At 40.9% G+C, this 17,871-nt stretch overlaps 1 protein-coding gene across 3 annotated transcripts in view; it reads right to left on the bottom strand.

The window, feature by feature from the left end:
* Positions 1-17,871, bottom strand: part of NET1 (neuroepithelial cell transforming 1) — a 67,114-nt gene that overhangs the window by 12,071 nt on the left and 37,172 nt on the right. Inside the window, exon 1 of one of the 3 annotated variants that reach the window (XM_062211029.1) lies at positions 282-561. The exons of the other annotated variants lie outside the window; for them this stretch is intronic. Coding sequence (XP_062067013.1) covers positions 282-374 — 93 coding nt within the window. The 5' untranslated portion in view covers positions 375-561. Of the gene's footprint in view, positions 1-281; positions 562-17,871 lie in introns of those variants that run through there. 3 annotated transcript variants of the gene reach the window in all.

The following is a 17,871-nucleotide window of genomic DNA, read 5'->3' as shown; positions in this document are numbered from 1 at the left end:
AACAAACAAAACCAATTACATTAAGCATCAGAAGTCTGACAAACCAGAGCAGCACAAAGATTTAAAATTTTTGTAAAAAAGTTGTGTATGCATTCAAGCTATGCTATATATAAATCTATTGAAACTTAGACCACAGATCCTAAAAACATTTTAAGCTTGTATATATATATAAAGTTATACATCTCAACATTAAGTTCAAAAGTTTAAAATTCTACTGTTAATAAACTTAAAAATTCTGTGGTGAGAAAACATTCTTTCGGCTTGTTTTTCTTAAGTCTTACCTCTTGTTCTCTGAAGGACTGGTTATTAACATCTAGGACTCGTATAGTCCTTTTAATAGGTAGGAGACCTCCAATCTCATCATGCGCCACCATGCTTTACCAAGTACCCCTTCCAATCTTTCAAATTAATCCACATCCAAGTCAGCCCTGTAAGGAGGCGCCGCAGGGGCACACGGGCTTTTCTTCTGTGGGCTCAGCTACCTTTGGCGGCCATGTGCCCATGCCTCTTGCTAGCAGTGGAGCTGATGGCTTCTGCGAGCAGCAGGGAGCAAGCACGCAGACCTCAGGGCTGGGGGGGGGGGGGGGGAGGGCGGGCCCCAGCCAACAAGGCTCTGGGGGCGGGGCCCACCGTCCACGTGACTTTAGTTAACTGCTGGCCGGACACACCTAGGCGTCTCAAGTTTTCCCTGAGTAAGAGGAAGCTCTTTATCAAAAGTTTGGAATTTCTATAGTAAGAGGAGAGGCAAAGAAGAAATCTCTTTCTGATTTAAATACTCAAGAGACTGGCAGAAATACTTTTTCTGTAGTAGTCTAATGCTTAGGAAAGAATTTATTATGGATAACTTGGTAACTTCGAGAAATAAAACAAGAATTCAGGGTTAAATAACTATATAAAATAAAGGAAAGTCAGGTAACTTGTTTTTACTTTACAGAAATGCATGCACACTCACAACTGTAAAATTATCCCAATCTTTATAAAACGGTCCTCACCAGTTTTCCCTACCACTGTTAGGGTAAATATAGTAAAGTCACCTCAGTTCCCTCTATTTTTTAAGTAAAACTACCATCAGGTTACGGGTAAAGTATAATTGTGAGTTACTTCAGATTTTTAAAGTTTGGTATTTCTTAGACTTAAATTTTTTTTCGGTGTGTGCTAAATGTTCTATAACATAAAACATAAAGGATATGATAGGGTACTTTTCTAAACAGACAACCGATTTAGATGTAGTCCTCATAAGATCAAATGGCCTTCTTAAAAAGTCTTGTATTTACAGGTGAAGAAAGGAGGCCTACAGAGGTGAAATGCCCTGCCTAGTCACACCACACTACTGGAAGATTCTACATTTCTAGTCTAAATCCTTTCCTTTATGGGACAAATCTGTTTCTACTGGTTTAGCAGATTTTCTTCTTTAGAACAAAGTACTGTACTCTATTTCAAATGGTAAGATTTTTATGTTAACTGTATACTACTATGATATAATGCCAGCAATTTCCAAAAACATTTCTATTCTTAGGATTTTTCAGTCTCAGAAAACTACCATGTAAAAGGCACTATTCTAGACAATAAAGTGATACAGAAAAAAATAATTTTCATATTTGCTCCTAAAATACTAGCAAGTCCATTATAAAAGACCACTGAAGAGATAAGTGACAGAAGATAATTTTTGCAAATCCCAAAATAATTTGTGTCACTAGCAAAGTGCTTTGAGAGTTCTAGAGAAACCACTTTCGAGTTAAGACATGGCTAGGAAAGACTAGGGAAGAGATTTTTTAAGATGTTATTTTTCACAGAGTTGAGCAAAAGTGCAAGAGGATAAGGGAATGAACCCACACTGTAAGGTTGCGGGCTATGGGTAGACAGATGGAGCAGAAAAGAGAGATAATGAAAGGTCCACTAAAATAAGATATATGGCTAGTGTTGAAGATGGATGAAAGATGACTGGGAACAGGCATAAATCACAATCAGGTATTGAGAACATTGCTAAGGTACGGGGGAGTGGGAAAAGAAAAGGATATACACAAGAAGTCAAGGATGCCTAACATTTTAAAACTGAGAGAGAACTGTTAATACAAATAAAGAAATGAGGAGGAATTTTTTTTTTTTAAGTTTCATTTTAGATGTACTGATTTTGAGTTGAAAACATTTAGGTAGTGGCTGGAAATGTGGACAAGGCTTTGGAAAAAAGGTGAAGGAGGATTTAGACAGGACAGTCAAACAGAGATTACAACTGAAGCTTTGAGAGCGAATGAGATTCCTGGGAAAGATGTGGACAAAAAGACAAGATCTAAGGACACAGCTTTAGAGAATACCAAGGGAAAGAAAATTTAAAAAAAGGAATAGTCAGAAGGAAAGAAAGCAAGAAATCAAGAAATCAAGAGAAGTTTTAATTATAATAAAGAGGGTAAGAAAAAAGATCCATAATGATTACGATCTAAATTTTTTAAAATTTCTTTTTTTTTATTTGAAAGGAGAGAGAACGAGAGAGCAAGCCAGCAGAAGCTTCCATTCTATCTTTTGCTTTACTTCCCAATTCTTGCAACAGCTAGGGCAGGGTCAGGGTGAAGGCAGGAACTGGAAACTCAATCTAGGTTTCCTGGGTGGATGGCAAGGATTCAAGTTCTAAGACCATCACCTGCTGCCTCCTGGGGTGTGCACCAGCAGGAAGTTGCAATCCAAAGCAGAGCTGGGACTCAAACACACGTACTCTAATATGGGATGTGAGGGTCCCAAGATGGATCTTAACTGCTATGCCAAAAGCTCACCCTAGTGATTACAAATTTTACTGTGGGTCTCCAATGTGCTAGTTCAGTAGAATATAGACAGAGGTAAATTGTGAAGAGTGTCTAGAAAATAATAAGTAATGGCCATAGGCTATTTCTAATGGCAAATAATCTATAAAAATAACTTACTAAGGTTTGCAGGACAGTGCTACTTAGTGCAGGAAGGACTACTGCTGCCCTTCTGTAGCCTCAAAAATGCTTTATATATGGGATGATGCTAATAACTTGTCTTTCTGCTTTGAAATTTTTTTAAAGCAATGGAGGCTGATTATATTTTATTATCTCTTCTATATTATTCTCTACACCTAGAAAAAATGTGTGAAGTGTTTTGCCATAACAGCAGATGACTGTATGACATATTTCTATACAGCATTACAGTAGAAGCACCTAGAGATTGTGGACTCCAGATCCCCGATTTTATAGGTAAGAACACTGATTTGTTTATGTCCTCACAGCTAATAAGAACAGCCTATGCCAGGCCTCAATTATCTAGTTCAGTTAGCTTCATCTGCTTAAAAATAGTGTGAGGTCAATACTTTATGGTCATGTAGTTTTGTAAGGGAATAAAAGATTATAAGCAGTAAGAGTTAAGAAAGAAGCTGCTAAGGAGTTCTCCTTGGGCCTCTTACTTGATTTCTTTTTCAAAACTATGTTTTTCCATGTTTACTATGTTTACCTCTGACAGAAGTAAAGCCAAGATAAGGGGGAAAGGTATCTCTCATTTCCCTTTTGTAGTCAGGAATCAGAAAGATAAAGCTAGAGGTTGTTATATGTAAAAACAGAAGGTCTATAAGAACAAATAAGGCCCAGTGGTGACTGTTACAGGCACAAAAATTTCAATTAACCAGCATTAAAAATTTAAGTTTAATTTTTATTGTGCATGTTTGTGGTCCAAATACAAGTTAGACAACTGCAGATAGCATTAAAAAAAAAAAAAAAAAAAAAAAGGATCAGTGAACATGTATTCAATTAGTACTCTGGGAGACCTTGGGTCTTTTATCAGGGTTCCATAAAACCAGATGGCTAAAAACGTCCTCCAAGATCATGAACCCATCCTCCTCAGTTTTCTCAGGGGGAAACTGAAGGACAGTGGTGAAAAACAGAAGAAAAATTTAAGGCCCTACTCTGTGCAACAGCTTTATGCATGTTTTCTTATTCAATCAATTCTATAAAGTATTTGTTATTTCTATTTTAAAGATGGAGGAAACCAGGACTCAGAAAGTTTAAGAAAAGAGTCCAGGCCAGCACCGTGGCTCACTAGGCTAATCCTCCGCCTTGCGGCACCGGCACACCGGGTTCTAGTCCCAGTCAGGGCACCGATCCTGTCCCAGTTGCCCCTCTTCCAGCCCAGCTCTCTGCTGTGGCCAGGGAGTGCAGTGGAGGATGGCCCAAGTCCTTGGGCCCTGCACCCCATGGGAGACCAGGATAAGCACCTGGCTCCTGCCATCGGATGAGCGCAGTGCGCCGGCCACAGTGCGTCAGCTGCGGCGGCCATTGGAGGGTGAACCAACGGCAAAAGGAAGACCTTTCTCTCTGTCTCTCTCTCACTGTCCACTCTGCCAGTCAAAAGTAAAAAAAAAAAAAAAAAAAAAAGAGTCCAAAGGTGCCTAGTTAATGAGTGTTTGAGTAAGGATTTGAATCTGGTCTTCTAACTTCTATTACAACATACCTTCCAGATAATCCATATGAGATACTAAATGTAAAACCTCTAGCATATATTCTAGAACATATCAAGTGCTCAGTAAGTGTTGAAATGCAGTAAGCCAATAGACAGCTGTTTCAAACTTAAGTTTCCAGAGTCCCAGGCTAATGTTCACTAAGTAATTGCCAACATTTTATGGATAAAAAAACCATAAACAAAGTTAAGAGATTGGTTGCCTATAGCATTTGTATGATGAGGTGCAGTGCAGGCAAAAAGGTAATAGTTCCAGTTGTTAAGTTTAGAAGAAGAGATCAGATCCTATTTCAATCAATGGTAATACTTAATTGTGCTATTAATAGCAAGTATAAAATAGGGAAGTAAAATTAAGCATTTCTTTTTAAAATTTTATTTATTTATTTAAATTTTTAATTAGTTTTTAACAGATTCAATACAGTCCATAGATACAATTCTAAGATTATGACATTCTCTTCTTAAATCCTTCCCTCCACCAGTGGTAGTATTTATACTACTTTCTACAAATGGTGTAACTGAGGCACAGGTTAGTTAAGTGCCTTTGCTTTGTAGAAACTACAAAATAAAATAAAATACAAAAGCAGTAGAACATGGCACGTGTGTGAGACCCAGAAGCTCCTGGCCGCTCCTCTTCCAATCCAGTTCTCTGCTGTGGCCTAGGAAAGCAGTGGAAGATGGTGCAAGTGCTTGGGCCCCTGCACATGCTTGAGAGACTCTTGGCTTTGGATCAGCCCAGCTCTGGCTGCTGTGGCCATCTGGGGAGTGACCCAGAGGATGGCAGACCTTCCTCTCTGTCTCTCCCTCTCCCTGTTTGTAACTCTTTCAAATAAATAAATAACTCTTAAAAAAATAGAGAACTTATAAACTTAAAAACTCAAATTTAAAAATAATTATGCAGTTTAATGAAAGGCATAAAGTTTTTGATAAAATTACTGGTTAATAAAGCCCAGGTTTAGTTGTATAGCTTTTCTTCTCCTTAAATTGAATATTTAATAATCTTTTCCCTAAAATATGAATAATGTAAAAAGAAAGATAACACTGTTTCCTTTCTTTATAGAAGTACTGTTGTTTCATTTTCCTTCTTTTAATTGGAAAACAGTTCTCTGCTTCCCTCTACAGGTAGTATTGTGAAATGCAACTGTCAACCTGGGTTTTTTTTTTTGTTGTTTCATAAATGTTTTATTTATTTTTTTATTATAAACACTTTTATTTAGTAAATATAACTTTCCAAAGTACAGTTTATGGATTACAATGGCTTCCCCCCCCCCCATAACTTCCCTCCCACCCGCTCCCCTCCCATCTCCCATTCCCTTTCCCATTCCATTCACATCAAGATTCATTTTCAATTATCTTTATATACAGAAGATCGATTTAGTATATATTAAGTAAAGATTTCATCAGTTTGCACCACACAGAAAATAAAGTGTAAAATACTGTTTGAGTACTAGCTATAGTATTAATTCACATTGGACAACACATTAAGGACAGAGATCCCACATGAGAGGTAAGTACACCTGTTTTTAACTTTGTAATTATGTCTTAAAGAACATCATATATATGAATAGTTGTACCATCTTTTAGTCTGTAGTACAATATGGCAACAAAAACAAAGCCGGAGGCATCACAATACCAGATTTCAGGACATACTACAGGGCAGTTGTTATCAAAACAGCATGGTACTGGTACAGAAACAGATGGATAGACCAATGGAACAGAATAGAAACACCAGAAATCAATCCAAACATCTACAGCCAACTTATATTTGATCAAAGATCCAAAACTAATCTCTGGAATAAGGACAGCCTATTCAATAAATGTTGCTGGGAAAATTGGATTTCCACGTGCAGAAGCTTGAAGCAAGACCCATACCTTTCACCTTACACAAAAATTCACTCAACATGGATTAAAGACTTAAATCTACAACCTGAAACCATCAAATTATTAGAGAGCATTGGAGAAACCCTGCAAGATATAGGTACAGGCAAAGACTTCTTGGAAAAGACCCCAGGAGCACAGGCAGTCAAAACCAAAATTAACATTTGGGATTGCATCAAATTGAGAAGCTTCTGTACTTCAAAAGAAACAGTCAGGAAAGTGAAGAGGCAACCAACAGAATGGGAAAAAATATTTGCAAACTATACTACAGATAAAGGGTTGATAACCAGAATCGACAAAGAAATCAAGAAAATCCACAACAACAGAACAAACAACCCACTGAAGAGATGGGCCAAGGACCTCAATAGACATTTTTTGAAAGAGGAAATCCAAATGGCCAACAGACACATGAAAAAATGTTCAAGATCACTAGCCATCAGAGAAATGCAAATAAAAACCACAATGAGATTTCACCTCACCCCGGTGAGAATGGCTCACATTCAGAAATCTACCAACAACAGATGCTGGAGAGGATGTGGGGAAAAAGGGACACTAACCCACTGTTGGTGGGAATGCAAACTGGTTAAGCCACTATGGAAGTCAGTCTGGAGATTCCTCAGAAACCTGAACATAACCCTACCATACAACCCAGCCATCCCACTCCTTGGAATTTACCCAAAGGAAATTAATTTGGCAAATAAAAAAGCCATCTGCACATTAATGTTTATTGCAGCTCAATTCACAATAGCTAAGACCTGGAACCAACCCAAATGCCCATCAACAGTAGACTGGATAAAGAAATTATGGGACATGTACTCCATAGAATACTATACAGCAGTAAGAAACAATGAAACCCAGTCATTTGCAACAAGATGGAGGAATCTGGAAAATATCATGCTGAGTGAATTAAGCCAGTCCCAAAGAGACAAATATCATTTGTTTTCTCTGTTCGGCGACAACTGAGCACCAAAGGGGATACCTGTTGAAGTGAAATGGACACTATAAGAAACAATGACCTGATCAGCTCTTGTCCTGACTCTAGATGTACAATGTAATACTTTATCCTTTTTAGTATTTGTTGTCGTTGTTGTTGTTCTAGTACTAGTGGTTGAACTCTGTAATTAACACACAATTATTCTTAGGTGTTTAAATTTTAACTGAAAAGTGATCCCTGTTAAATATAAGAGTGGGAAAAAGAGAGGGAGGGGATGTACAATTTGGGACATGCTCAATCGGACTTGCCCCAAATGGTGGAGTTAGAAATATGCCAGGGGATTCCAATACAATCCCATCAAGGTGGCATGTACCAATGCCATCTCACTAGCCCAAGTGATCAATTTCAGTTCACAATTGATGGCTCTGATAGGTCTAAGAGTCAAAGGGATCACACAAACAAGACAAGTGTCTGCTAATACTAACTGATAGAATCAAAAGGGGAGAGAAAGATCCAACATGGGAAGTGGGATACACAGCAGACTCATAGAATGGCAGACGTCCTAAACAACACTCTGGCCTCAGAATCAGCCCTTAAGGCTTTCGGATCTGGCTGAAGAGCCCATGAGAGTATTGTAGGCATGGAAAGCCAAGATACCATGGAAAAGAGAAAAAAAAAGAAGAAGACCTAAATGAAAGATCTCTGTGTGAGATCCCAGTGGAAAGAACGGGGCCATCAAAGAAGGAGGAATCTTTCTCTGAAGGGAGGAGAGAACTTCCACTTTGTCTATGACCCTATCGGAATAAGATCAAAGTCAGCAAACTCTAAAGGCTTCCATAGCCCTGGCAACTCATGACTAGAGCCTAGGGAGATTACTGACGCCATGAACAGGAGTGTCAAATTGTTAAGTCAGCAACAGGAGTCACTGTGTACTTACATCCCATGTGGGATCTGTCCTTAATGTGTTGTCTAATGTGCAGTGATGCTATAACTAGTACTGAAACAGTATTTTTACACTTTGTGTTTCTGCGTGGGTACAAACTGATGAGATCTTTACTAATTATATACTGAATCGATCTTCTGTATATAAAGATAATTGGAAATGAAAAAAAAAACTGGTGTTAAATTGGAAATGGCATAGAAAATTAATTTTTTTAAAAAAATATTATGTAGGATCTCTGTCTTTAATGTGCTGTACACTCTTATTTAATGCTATAACTAGTACTCCAACAGTATTTTTTTTTTCACTTTGTGTTGCTATATGGGGGCAAACTGTTGAAATCGTTACCTAATATATACTAAACTGATCTTCTGTATATAAAGAGAATTGAAAATGAATCTTGATGTGACTGGAAGGGGAGAGGGAGCGGGAAAGGGGAGGGTTGTGGGTGGGTGGGAGGGAAGTTTTGGGAGGGGCGAAGCCATTGTAACCCATAAGCTGTACTTTGGAAATTTATATTCATTAAATAAAAGTTTAATAATAATAATAAAAAATCTGTACTACAATATGGGTGACATTATACTTTGTATTTTTGGCCTTTGTACTGCCTTCATGTTTTGTATCAGTAAGCTTAACATATTTAAAAATTGTGCAAGTACATGAAAAAGATTCCACAGTTCACGGGAAATATTTTAAGGATTTTTTTTTTCTAAATACAGAAAAACTATGTTCCATTTAAAAACTCCAGCGTTCAAGATTATAAATATCTACCATGTAATTCACTAAAAATAAGTTAGAATTGAAAATCCTAATAAAGGGGAAGTAATGATTGTAAAATGGAATTTTTGAGAAACTGCAATCCAAAATATTTAGTAATAAGTTAAAAACAAATAGACAATTATATTTGGACTAGATGGTAATGAAGTTATATGTGGATCTGAGCTTTAAAAAATCATTTGGATTAAAAATTTCAGTGTCGCCAAGCTTTACTAAGACTCTGCTTTGAGAAAAAAGTCATCAATTCAGACAAAAATTAAATATGATTAGGAAGAACTATAAACAAAATAATTTGACAGGCTAGGAAGTTTGGTATTATCAAAGTAAGGGTTCTTTTTGCAATGAGAACACAAATAGCAAATAAAATGAAGGATGAATGCTGTCAGTGGTGTCCTTTTTTTTTTAAAAAATTTATTTATTTATTTGAAAGTCAGAATTACACAGAGGAGGGCAAAAGAGAAAGAGAGGAGAGGGAGAGGGAGAGGGAGAGGGAGAGGGAGAGGGAGAGAGAGAGAGAGAGAGAGAGCTCTTCCATCCATTGGTTCACTCGCCAATTGGCTGCAATGCTGGAGCTGCACCGATCTGAATCCAGCAGCCAGGAGCTTCTTCCAGGTCTCCCACGGGGGTGCAGGGGCCCAAGGACTTGGCCATTTTCTACTGCTTTCCCAGGCCACAGCAGAGAGCTGGATTGAAAGTTGAGCAGCTGGGACTGGAAACGGAGCCCATATGGGATGTCAGCACTGCAGGTGGAGGCTCTACCCGCTTTGCCACAGTGCTGGCCCCAGTGGTGACTTTTTACCTCAGGCACATGGGATTACAAATAACTTCCAGTATAATGGATGCTTAAACAAGAGGTTGAGTGGGAGTCTTCCCATTTTCTCATGAATTGCTAAGCCCCGAAACTGGAGAGAAAATATTAAGTCTTGTGCACAGCCTCCTTTTCTAAGCCCATTCTAACTTCCATGACTGCCATGGCAACCAGCTTTCCACAGATGTAACAGCATAGCACTTCACCTCAGCTGCCCTGTAGTATCTCCTTTCACCTGTGCCTTTTGGATGCTGCTCTGTGGCATCTGTGAATGTGTAGCCTGGAAGTGTGAGGGATAGCCTCCTGAAGGGCCATGTTTAATTAATGGAACACAGAAACTGGTGGATAAAAACATATACGGAGGAAATCAGAGACAAAGAAAATAAGACCTGCAAAAAGCTGCAGGAAGGACAGTAGTCCCATTAAAACTTGCTCAGGACAGGACCCTGTCCTGCTCAATGCCGGCCCAGGTGCCATTAAGCCCACCCCATGGGCTCCGACTGCTCTGTCTGCAGACGTCAGGCTGCTTCCTCCTTCCTGCTTCCTGCCCCAGGATTCTAAAACCAAAGATGGAGGGTGGCTGGATCTGCTGAGGACCCGGATCAAAATTCCAACATTTACTCCATGCTGTGTGTTATCAGGGAACTGGATGGGAAGTGGAGCAACTGCAACTCAAAGCCGCACCTGAATGGAACTCCGACATTGCAGGAGGTGGCCACAGTCCCGCCCCGAGGCCTGCTCCTCACACAGCTGCAGCCAAGCTGCTGAAATGGGTGAAGAGCTTGCACATGAGTTCTCCTGATCTAAACATGGATTCCCTCCCAAGCCAGAGTCCTTTCCTCTTTGGTAGTTTGTGCTTAACTTTATGAAATGCTCCCCTCTCCTTCCTGGTATCTGAGATGCCCACGGTTAGCTCTGCTGCTGGTCGTTTTATAATAATCGTTGTGTAGTGGACTCGGGGGGGGGGGGGGGAGGAAACCCTCTTCATTTCCTTGAGAAGATAATTCTGCAGTGCTTTACACAGCTCTTCACGGGTCCCAACAAGATCAACTCCAGCTGCTTATAGTGATGACTAGTGTAATTCCTAACACTACACAAGACACTTTCCGGGCCATCGCCGTGGCTCACTAGGCTAATCCTCTGCCTGCGGCGCCGGCACACTGGGTTCTAGTCCCGGTCGGGGCACCGGATTCTGTCCCAGTTGCCCCTCTTCCAGGCCAGCTCTCTGCTATGGCCAGGGAGTGCAGTGGAGGATGGCCCAAGTGCTTGGGCCCTGCACCACATGGGAGACTAGGAGAAGCACCTGGCTCCTGCCTTCGGATCAGTGCGATGTGCCGGCCGCAGAGCGCCGGCCATTGGAGGGTGAACCAACGGCAAAAGGAAGACCTTTCTCTCTCTCTCTCACTGTCCACTCTGTCAAAAAAAAAAAAAAAAAAAAAGACAATTTGTTTCCTGTGGGATCACACCTCAAGACAGAACACCTGCATCATTTCAGGTCTTGATTTCTAGAGGAAACACAGGCTAAGACATTGACACTGAGAGATGAGATACACAAGACAGGATCCTGCAACCAGATTACTCATGGGCAAAATGGTGATAAGGATTACAGGTATGGATCAGGATGAGCTACAGAGGTGAAAGCAATGGCTTATGTACTAGGGGCATTGCTAACTATAAGGATTATAGAGTTGGTTGGCCTTTGTTAATTGCTTTAAAAGCCTTGAAAAAGCAACCGACAGATCTTTCATAATGTTCTTAGCGTCACTATGGTGGGAATGGCCTGCAGGGATCCCTGAAATCTCATCCCTGGGTCACAATACATCAGAAGTGGTATTATACACCAGGAGAAAACAGAGACTAGCCATCATTGTGCAGAATGTAGGAGTGTTGATTTCCTCTTCGATTGATCTGCGTGCCTTCCATAACAAACAGATGGATGTGGTGAATGACAGTGCCTTAAGTAGTAGTACTAACCTCAGCTGCTGCTGTGCAAGACGTAGAATCTTTACTGGAACAGAACAATAGTTGTTAATCTGGCCTACGTGTTCTTTCCAATCTTCATTAGTAAGGAGGATCAGAAGCAGTTTAGCTTTTATATGGGATGGAGAGCAGTCCATATTAATTCTCATGTCCTACTGTTGTGTTCTTTGTCACAAAGTGTCTGCAAAGACTTTAATATTCCAACATCATGCTAGTCCACTATATTGATGACATCATACTAAAAGGACCTGGTGAACAAGAAGTGGCAAGTATTCTGCATACTTGCAGAAATCACACTAGAAAAGTTTTAATAGACCCAATGGCCTGAGGCTATCTGAGACCTCTCTATGGTAAAGGTCACATATATCCATTTATGCAAAAGGTCAGGTATTACACCTTGCATCCCTTAGCACTAAGCATGGTACTAGGCAAGATTTTTCAACACTGGAGGAAATGTCTGCTGCATTTGGGGATTCTGCTCTGAACCATAAATGTGGTAATCTGAAAGGCCAACAGTTTTCAGTGGCATCCAGAGCAAGAAAAGTCTCTGTAGCTTGTCCAGGTTATGTAACCTAGCAAATTCGATCAAGCTTGAGGCATTTAGGTGGACAAGGATGCTGTGTGACGTCTTTGACAAAGGAAAACAACTGCAACGCAGAGGCCCCAGGGTTCTGGAGCAAGGCTATGCTTTCCACTGCAGAAAATGATTTATTGTGTGAAAAGCAGCTCCTGGTGTGCCTGTAGACTTTGTGAAGAATGAAAACCTGACCATAGGACAGCATATGATCATGCAATCAGAGCTGCCCTAGATGATCAGGTTCAGATCAACTGTGGGGCAGGTACAGCAGCAACTTTGTAATACAAAGATAGAAATGGTTTGAGTTGTGATCAGGCCTGAGAAGAACAAAGATGTTGTAAGTTACACCAATAGGTGGCCCTGACTGCCACGTTAGCAAGTGCATTGCATTGATACTTCTCCCTCCACTACTCATTTAGTTCCCTTTAACCAACTGACAGGAGAAAACCTGGCCCTACAACACAGATGGATTAGCTTCATAAGTTGCTATGAGCAGAAAATGAACCATTATTACACTGCATCCGATTTAGGAGTAATCCTAAGACAGGTAAAGGGAAACACTTCCAGGAGGCAGAAATGTAAGCAGCACATTGGGCATAGAGGTAAAAATGGCATGACATATATGCTTCTGAGCAGTGGTGAATGGCTCAGCTCAATGTTTGGGAGCTTGGAAGGAAACAAGACTGGAAAGGTAGAAAAGAAAGTTTAAAAAAGTATGGACAGACCTGTGGAAGTGCACACAAAGTGGAGAACCTTTTTTCTTACGCTAATGTTTATCAAAGAGTACAAAGGTTCTAGTGCCTCAAAGGGTAGGTAACAATGCTTGTGCAATAGGCCCATGCTGGCAGGAATCATGGTTGACAGTGACCCATCAGCAGAGTCTCTCTCTTTTATTAGATGACCTGGTCACTGTCACTGATGAATGCCCAACCTGCCAGCAGCTGAGAAATGAATGATGGACCAAACCCTGAGCAGCTGATTACATTAGACCCCATGCTTCTAGAGTGAGCAGTGATGTATCCTTGTGCATACTGACATCTCTATGAGATGCTAAACTATCTTTCTGTCTTCAAGACCTCTGCCAGTAACATAATCTGAGGGCTTACAGAGTGCCTGATTTACTAGCATGAAACCCATAAACTGTTTCAGACTTACAGCTCTATTTTATATTGAAAGAGTTACAATAATGGGAAGATAATCACATGATCCACTGGCTCTTTTATACACTCCTTTATCCAAAAGCAGACAGCTCAACAGAATGGTGTAATTGTTTAATGAAGGCTCAGCTGTTGCACCAGCTCAGGAATAAAATTCTGCAGGGTTAGAGCACTGTCTTTCCGAGTGTGATACACTTGAAACTATCCACATATGGTGCTGTGCCCCCAGGAGCTATAAAACTTGGCTCTAGGACTCTAGGGGTATAAGTGGAATGAGTAAGCCTTAAAAGGAAGCCATAATTGAAAATAATATCTTCCTTCTCTACCATTCATAACAGATTTCCCTTACCCTAGGCTGATAGCATTATTCCAAGAGAGTAGAATCTGTGTTTCCCATTTTTGCAACTTGGCTCTATTAAAAAGGGGCAAATGTAGCGGCGCCGGCACACCGGGTTCTAGTCCCGGTCGGGGTGCCGGTTCTGTCCCGGCTGCCCCTCTTCCAGGCCAGCTCTCTGCTGTGGCCAGGGAGTGCAGAGGAGGATGGCCCAAGTGCTTGGGTCCTGCACCCCATGGGAGACCAGGATAGGCACCTGGCTCCTGCCATCGGATCAGCGCGGTGCGCCGGCCGTAGCGCGCCAGCCGCGGCGGCCATTGGAGGGTGAACCAACGGCAAAGGAAGACCTTTCTCTCTGTCTCTCTCTCTCTCTCACTGTCCACTCTGCCTGTCAAAAAAAAAAAAAAAAAAAAAAAGGGGCAAATGCAGCCATCACAGCTCCACTAAGGCAAAGAAACCAAAGGCTCAGATCCCTTAAGGACAGAGGTGGGACAACTTAGATTCTTTTGAAATGCTAGCTATGGGTTAAAGAAATCTACTATGGGGGTGCAGAAATGAGATGTTTATCAATTATGGCTTCACATAGCAGCATACTAGTTTGTTCCTCTGTGTTAAAACTATGGATTGCTGAGAGGCCCAAATGACAAGTCAGTAACAGACTATCACATTGACTTTCCCCTTTCCTTGTTTCACTTTCTCCTATTCCTATTTCTCAAGTAAACTCCCTACATGCCAGCCTTGTCTCAGGTTCTGCTTTCCAGAGGAAACCTAGGCTAGATATCCACATTTTTAATTCAAGGAAATACCTACTGTTTCCTAACAGCTGAAGAAAAGGGAAATCTATTATGGGTGACAGAAGAGGAAGAGAACTTTTTTTTTTTTTTTTGACAGGCAGAGTTAGACAGTGAGAGAGAGAGAGAGAGAGAGAGAGAAAGGTCTTCCTTTCCGTTGGTTCACCCCCCAAATGGCTGCTATGGCCGGCGCACTGCAGCTGGCAAACTACACCGATCCGAAGGCAGGAGCCAGCTGCTTCCTCCTGGTCTCCCATGCAGGTGCAGGGCCCAAGCACTTGGGCCATCCTCCACTGCCTTTCAGGGCCACAGCAGAGAGCTAGACTGAAAGAGGAGCAACTGGGACAGAATCCAGCGTCCCAAATGGGACTAGAACCTGGGGTGCCGGCGCCACAGGTAGAGGGTTAGCAAAGTGAGCCACGGCCCTGGCCGGAAGAGAATATTTTTAATTATGGCTTCTTGTACAGCTTATTCATTTCTATCTCCACTCCTTGATTCCTGCAGCCAAGGACCATAGCTTTTGGGGGTATAGCACCATGCAGCCTGATCAGAGAATGAACCTACTTTAGATATCTTTCTCCAAGCAAAACAAGAAAGTGAACGACAACTAAAGCAGTTAGTCTTCGGTAGCCTATGGTTTTCAGGAAAAGAGGCTATTCTCTTCCCTTAAACTTTCTATCACCACTATCTATCCATCTCCAGAAGTTTTCCATCATCCCAAACTGAATTCAACTCTGCACTCATTAAACTCTTAACTTCCCACACTCTCTTCCTCTAGCACTACTGGTAACCATTATTCAACTTTTTGTAGTCTCAAACAATATTTGGCTTTTGTGTGCATGTGTGTGTGTGGCTTATTTTCCTTACTATGTCTTCAAGATTGATCATGTTGTGACACTACCGGAATGTCTTTCCTTCTTAAGGCTGAAAAATATTCTATTTATTTATCTGGTAAGTTGTTTTCTTCTAGTCTGGGTTTGCCAAGTGTTATCACTAGAGGGTGAATTTTGTTATATGCTTTTGTTTTTTGCATCAATTGAGACGACCATTTGGTTTCCTTCTTTCATTCTGCTGAAATAAATGTTACATCATCTTTGCACTCCTGATGAAATCCCACTTGGTCACAGTGTATAATGCTTCTAGAATGCTGCCAAATCCACTTTGCTAGTACTTTGTTGAGGATTTTCACAACACTTAATGGATATTTACTGCAGTTTTCTTGTAGCACCTTTGTCTGGCTTTGATACCAGGGTAAATACTCGTCTGAGGAGTTACTAAGCATTCCTTTTCTCTCAATTTTTGGGAGAGTTTGAGAAAGACTACTGTTATTCTTGAAATATTTGGTGAAATTCACCAGTAAAGCCATCTCATTTAGGACTTTGCTTTGTGGATTGGCTTTGTCTATGGAGTCAATCTTTTTAACTAGTTACGGATCTATTCAGATCTTTTTCTTTTTCTAATTTAGTCTTGGTAGCTTGCTCCTAGTTATCCAATTTGTTGGTATACAGTTATTCACAGTACTTTTTTTTTTTTACAACTCTCTTTATTGCTCTACACATGGCAGTTATATCCCCACTTTCATTTAGTAATTTGACTCTCAAGCTACCTACAGTGTTAATTTTGCTAATCTTTCAAAGAACCATATTTTGTTTTCACTGATTTTTAAAAATTCTATATTTTATTTATCTCCACTCTAATCTTTATTATTTCCTTCCCTCTGCTAGTTTTGGGTTAGGTTGCTTTTCTTTTTCTAGCTCCTTAAAGGTTATTGTTTGGAGATCACTCTTCCTATTGTAAATATTTACAGCAATAAATTTCTCTCTTAGCATGGCTTTTGTTGCACCACATACATTTTGGTATTCTCTCTTTTCATGCTGATTTAGTTAGTTTCCCTTTGACCTAGTGGGCCTTTAACAATGCGTTGCTTAATTTCTATATACATTTGTATTATCTAGTTTTCCTTTTGCTATTGCTTTCTAGTTTCAACAAGAAACTAGAATGGAAACTGATTCTGTGATTGGAAAAAGTTGGTTATGATTTCAGTCTTTTCCAAATTATTAAGACTTGTTTTGCAGCCTAACATATGGCCTATCCTTGAGAAAAACGTATATTCTCTTGTTGTTTGTTGGGTGGAGGTCCTGTATCTGTTTCTTAGGTTCATTTGGTCTGAGTTTAAGTTTTCCATTTCCTTACTGATTTTCTATTTTTTTTTTTTTAAACAGGTAGAGTTATAGACAGTGAGAGAGAGACAGAGAGAGAGAGAGAGAGAGGTCTTCCTTCTGTTGGTTCACCCCCCAAATGGCTGCTACAGCTGGTGCTGCACAGATCTGAAGCCAGTAGCCAGGTGCTTCTTCCTGGTCTCCCATGTGGGTGCAGAGACCCAAGCACTTGGACCATCCTCCACTGCCCTCCTGGGCCACAGCAGAGAGCTGGACTGGAAGAGAAGGAACCAGGACCAGAACCTGGCGCCCATATGGGAGCCACAGGTGGAGGATTAACCAAGTGAGCCATGGCGCTGGTCCCTCTGTCTGTCTAATTCTAATAGTTCTCTCTCTGTCTCATACACACGCACACACCCCAAATAACAGACTTGACAAGACTGTAGGGATAAGCTGATTATCATAAATTGATGGAGCAGTGTCTGTTAAATATTTTAGACAGCAAATAGATAGTATCAGTAAAGGTAAAACATTCAACCCTATATCTATATCACTCATAAAAATGGTTCTTCCTTGTGTGGAAGGAGAAGATGTACTGCAGCATTTTTTTTTTTTTTTTTTTTGACAGGCAGAGTGGACAGTGAGAGAGACAGAGAGAGAGAGAGAGAGAGAGGTCTTCCTTTTGCCGTTGGTTCACCCTCCAATGGCCGCCGTGGCTGGCGCGCTGCGGCCGGTGCACCGCGCTGATCCGAAGCCAGGAGCCAAGTGCTTCTCCTGGTCTCCCATGGGGTGCAGGGCCCAAGCACTTGGGCCATCCTCCACTGCACTCCCTGGCCACAGCAGAGAGCTGGCTTGGAAGAGGGGCAACTGGGACAGAATCCGGTGCCCCGACCGGGACTAGAATCCGTGTGCCAGCGCCGCAAGGCAGAGGATTAGCCTAGTGAGCTGCAGTGCCGGCCTGCAGCATTATCTTTAATGTGAAAAAAATTGGAAATTTACTAAGTGGCAATTGTTAAAGGACTAAACAGATTACAATACTTTACTGCTATGGAATACTATACAGTAATTAAGAATCAGGTAG

Source organism: Lepus europaeus, chromosome 14 (assembly GCF_033115175.1).
Source record: "Lepus europaeus isolate LE1 chromosome 14, mLepTim1.pri, whole genome shotgun sequence".
Lineage (NCBI taxonomy): Eukaryota > Metazoa > Chordata > Mammalia > Lagomorpha > Leporidae > Lepus > Lepus europaeus.
This window is presented reverse-complemented; position numbering and strand designations above follow the sequence as displayed.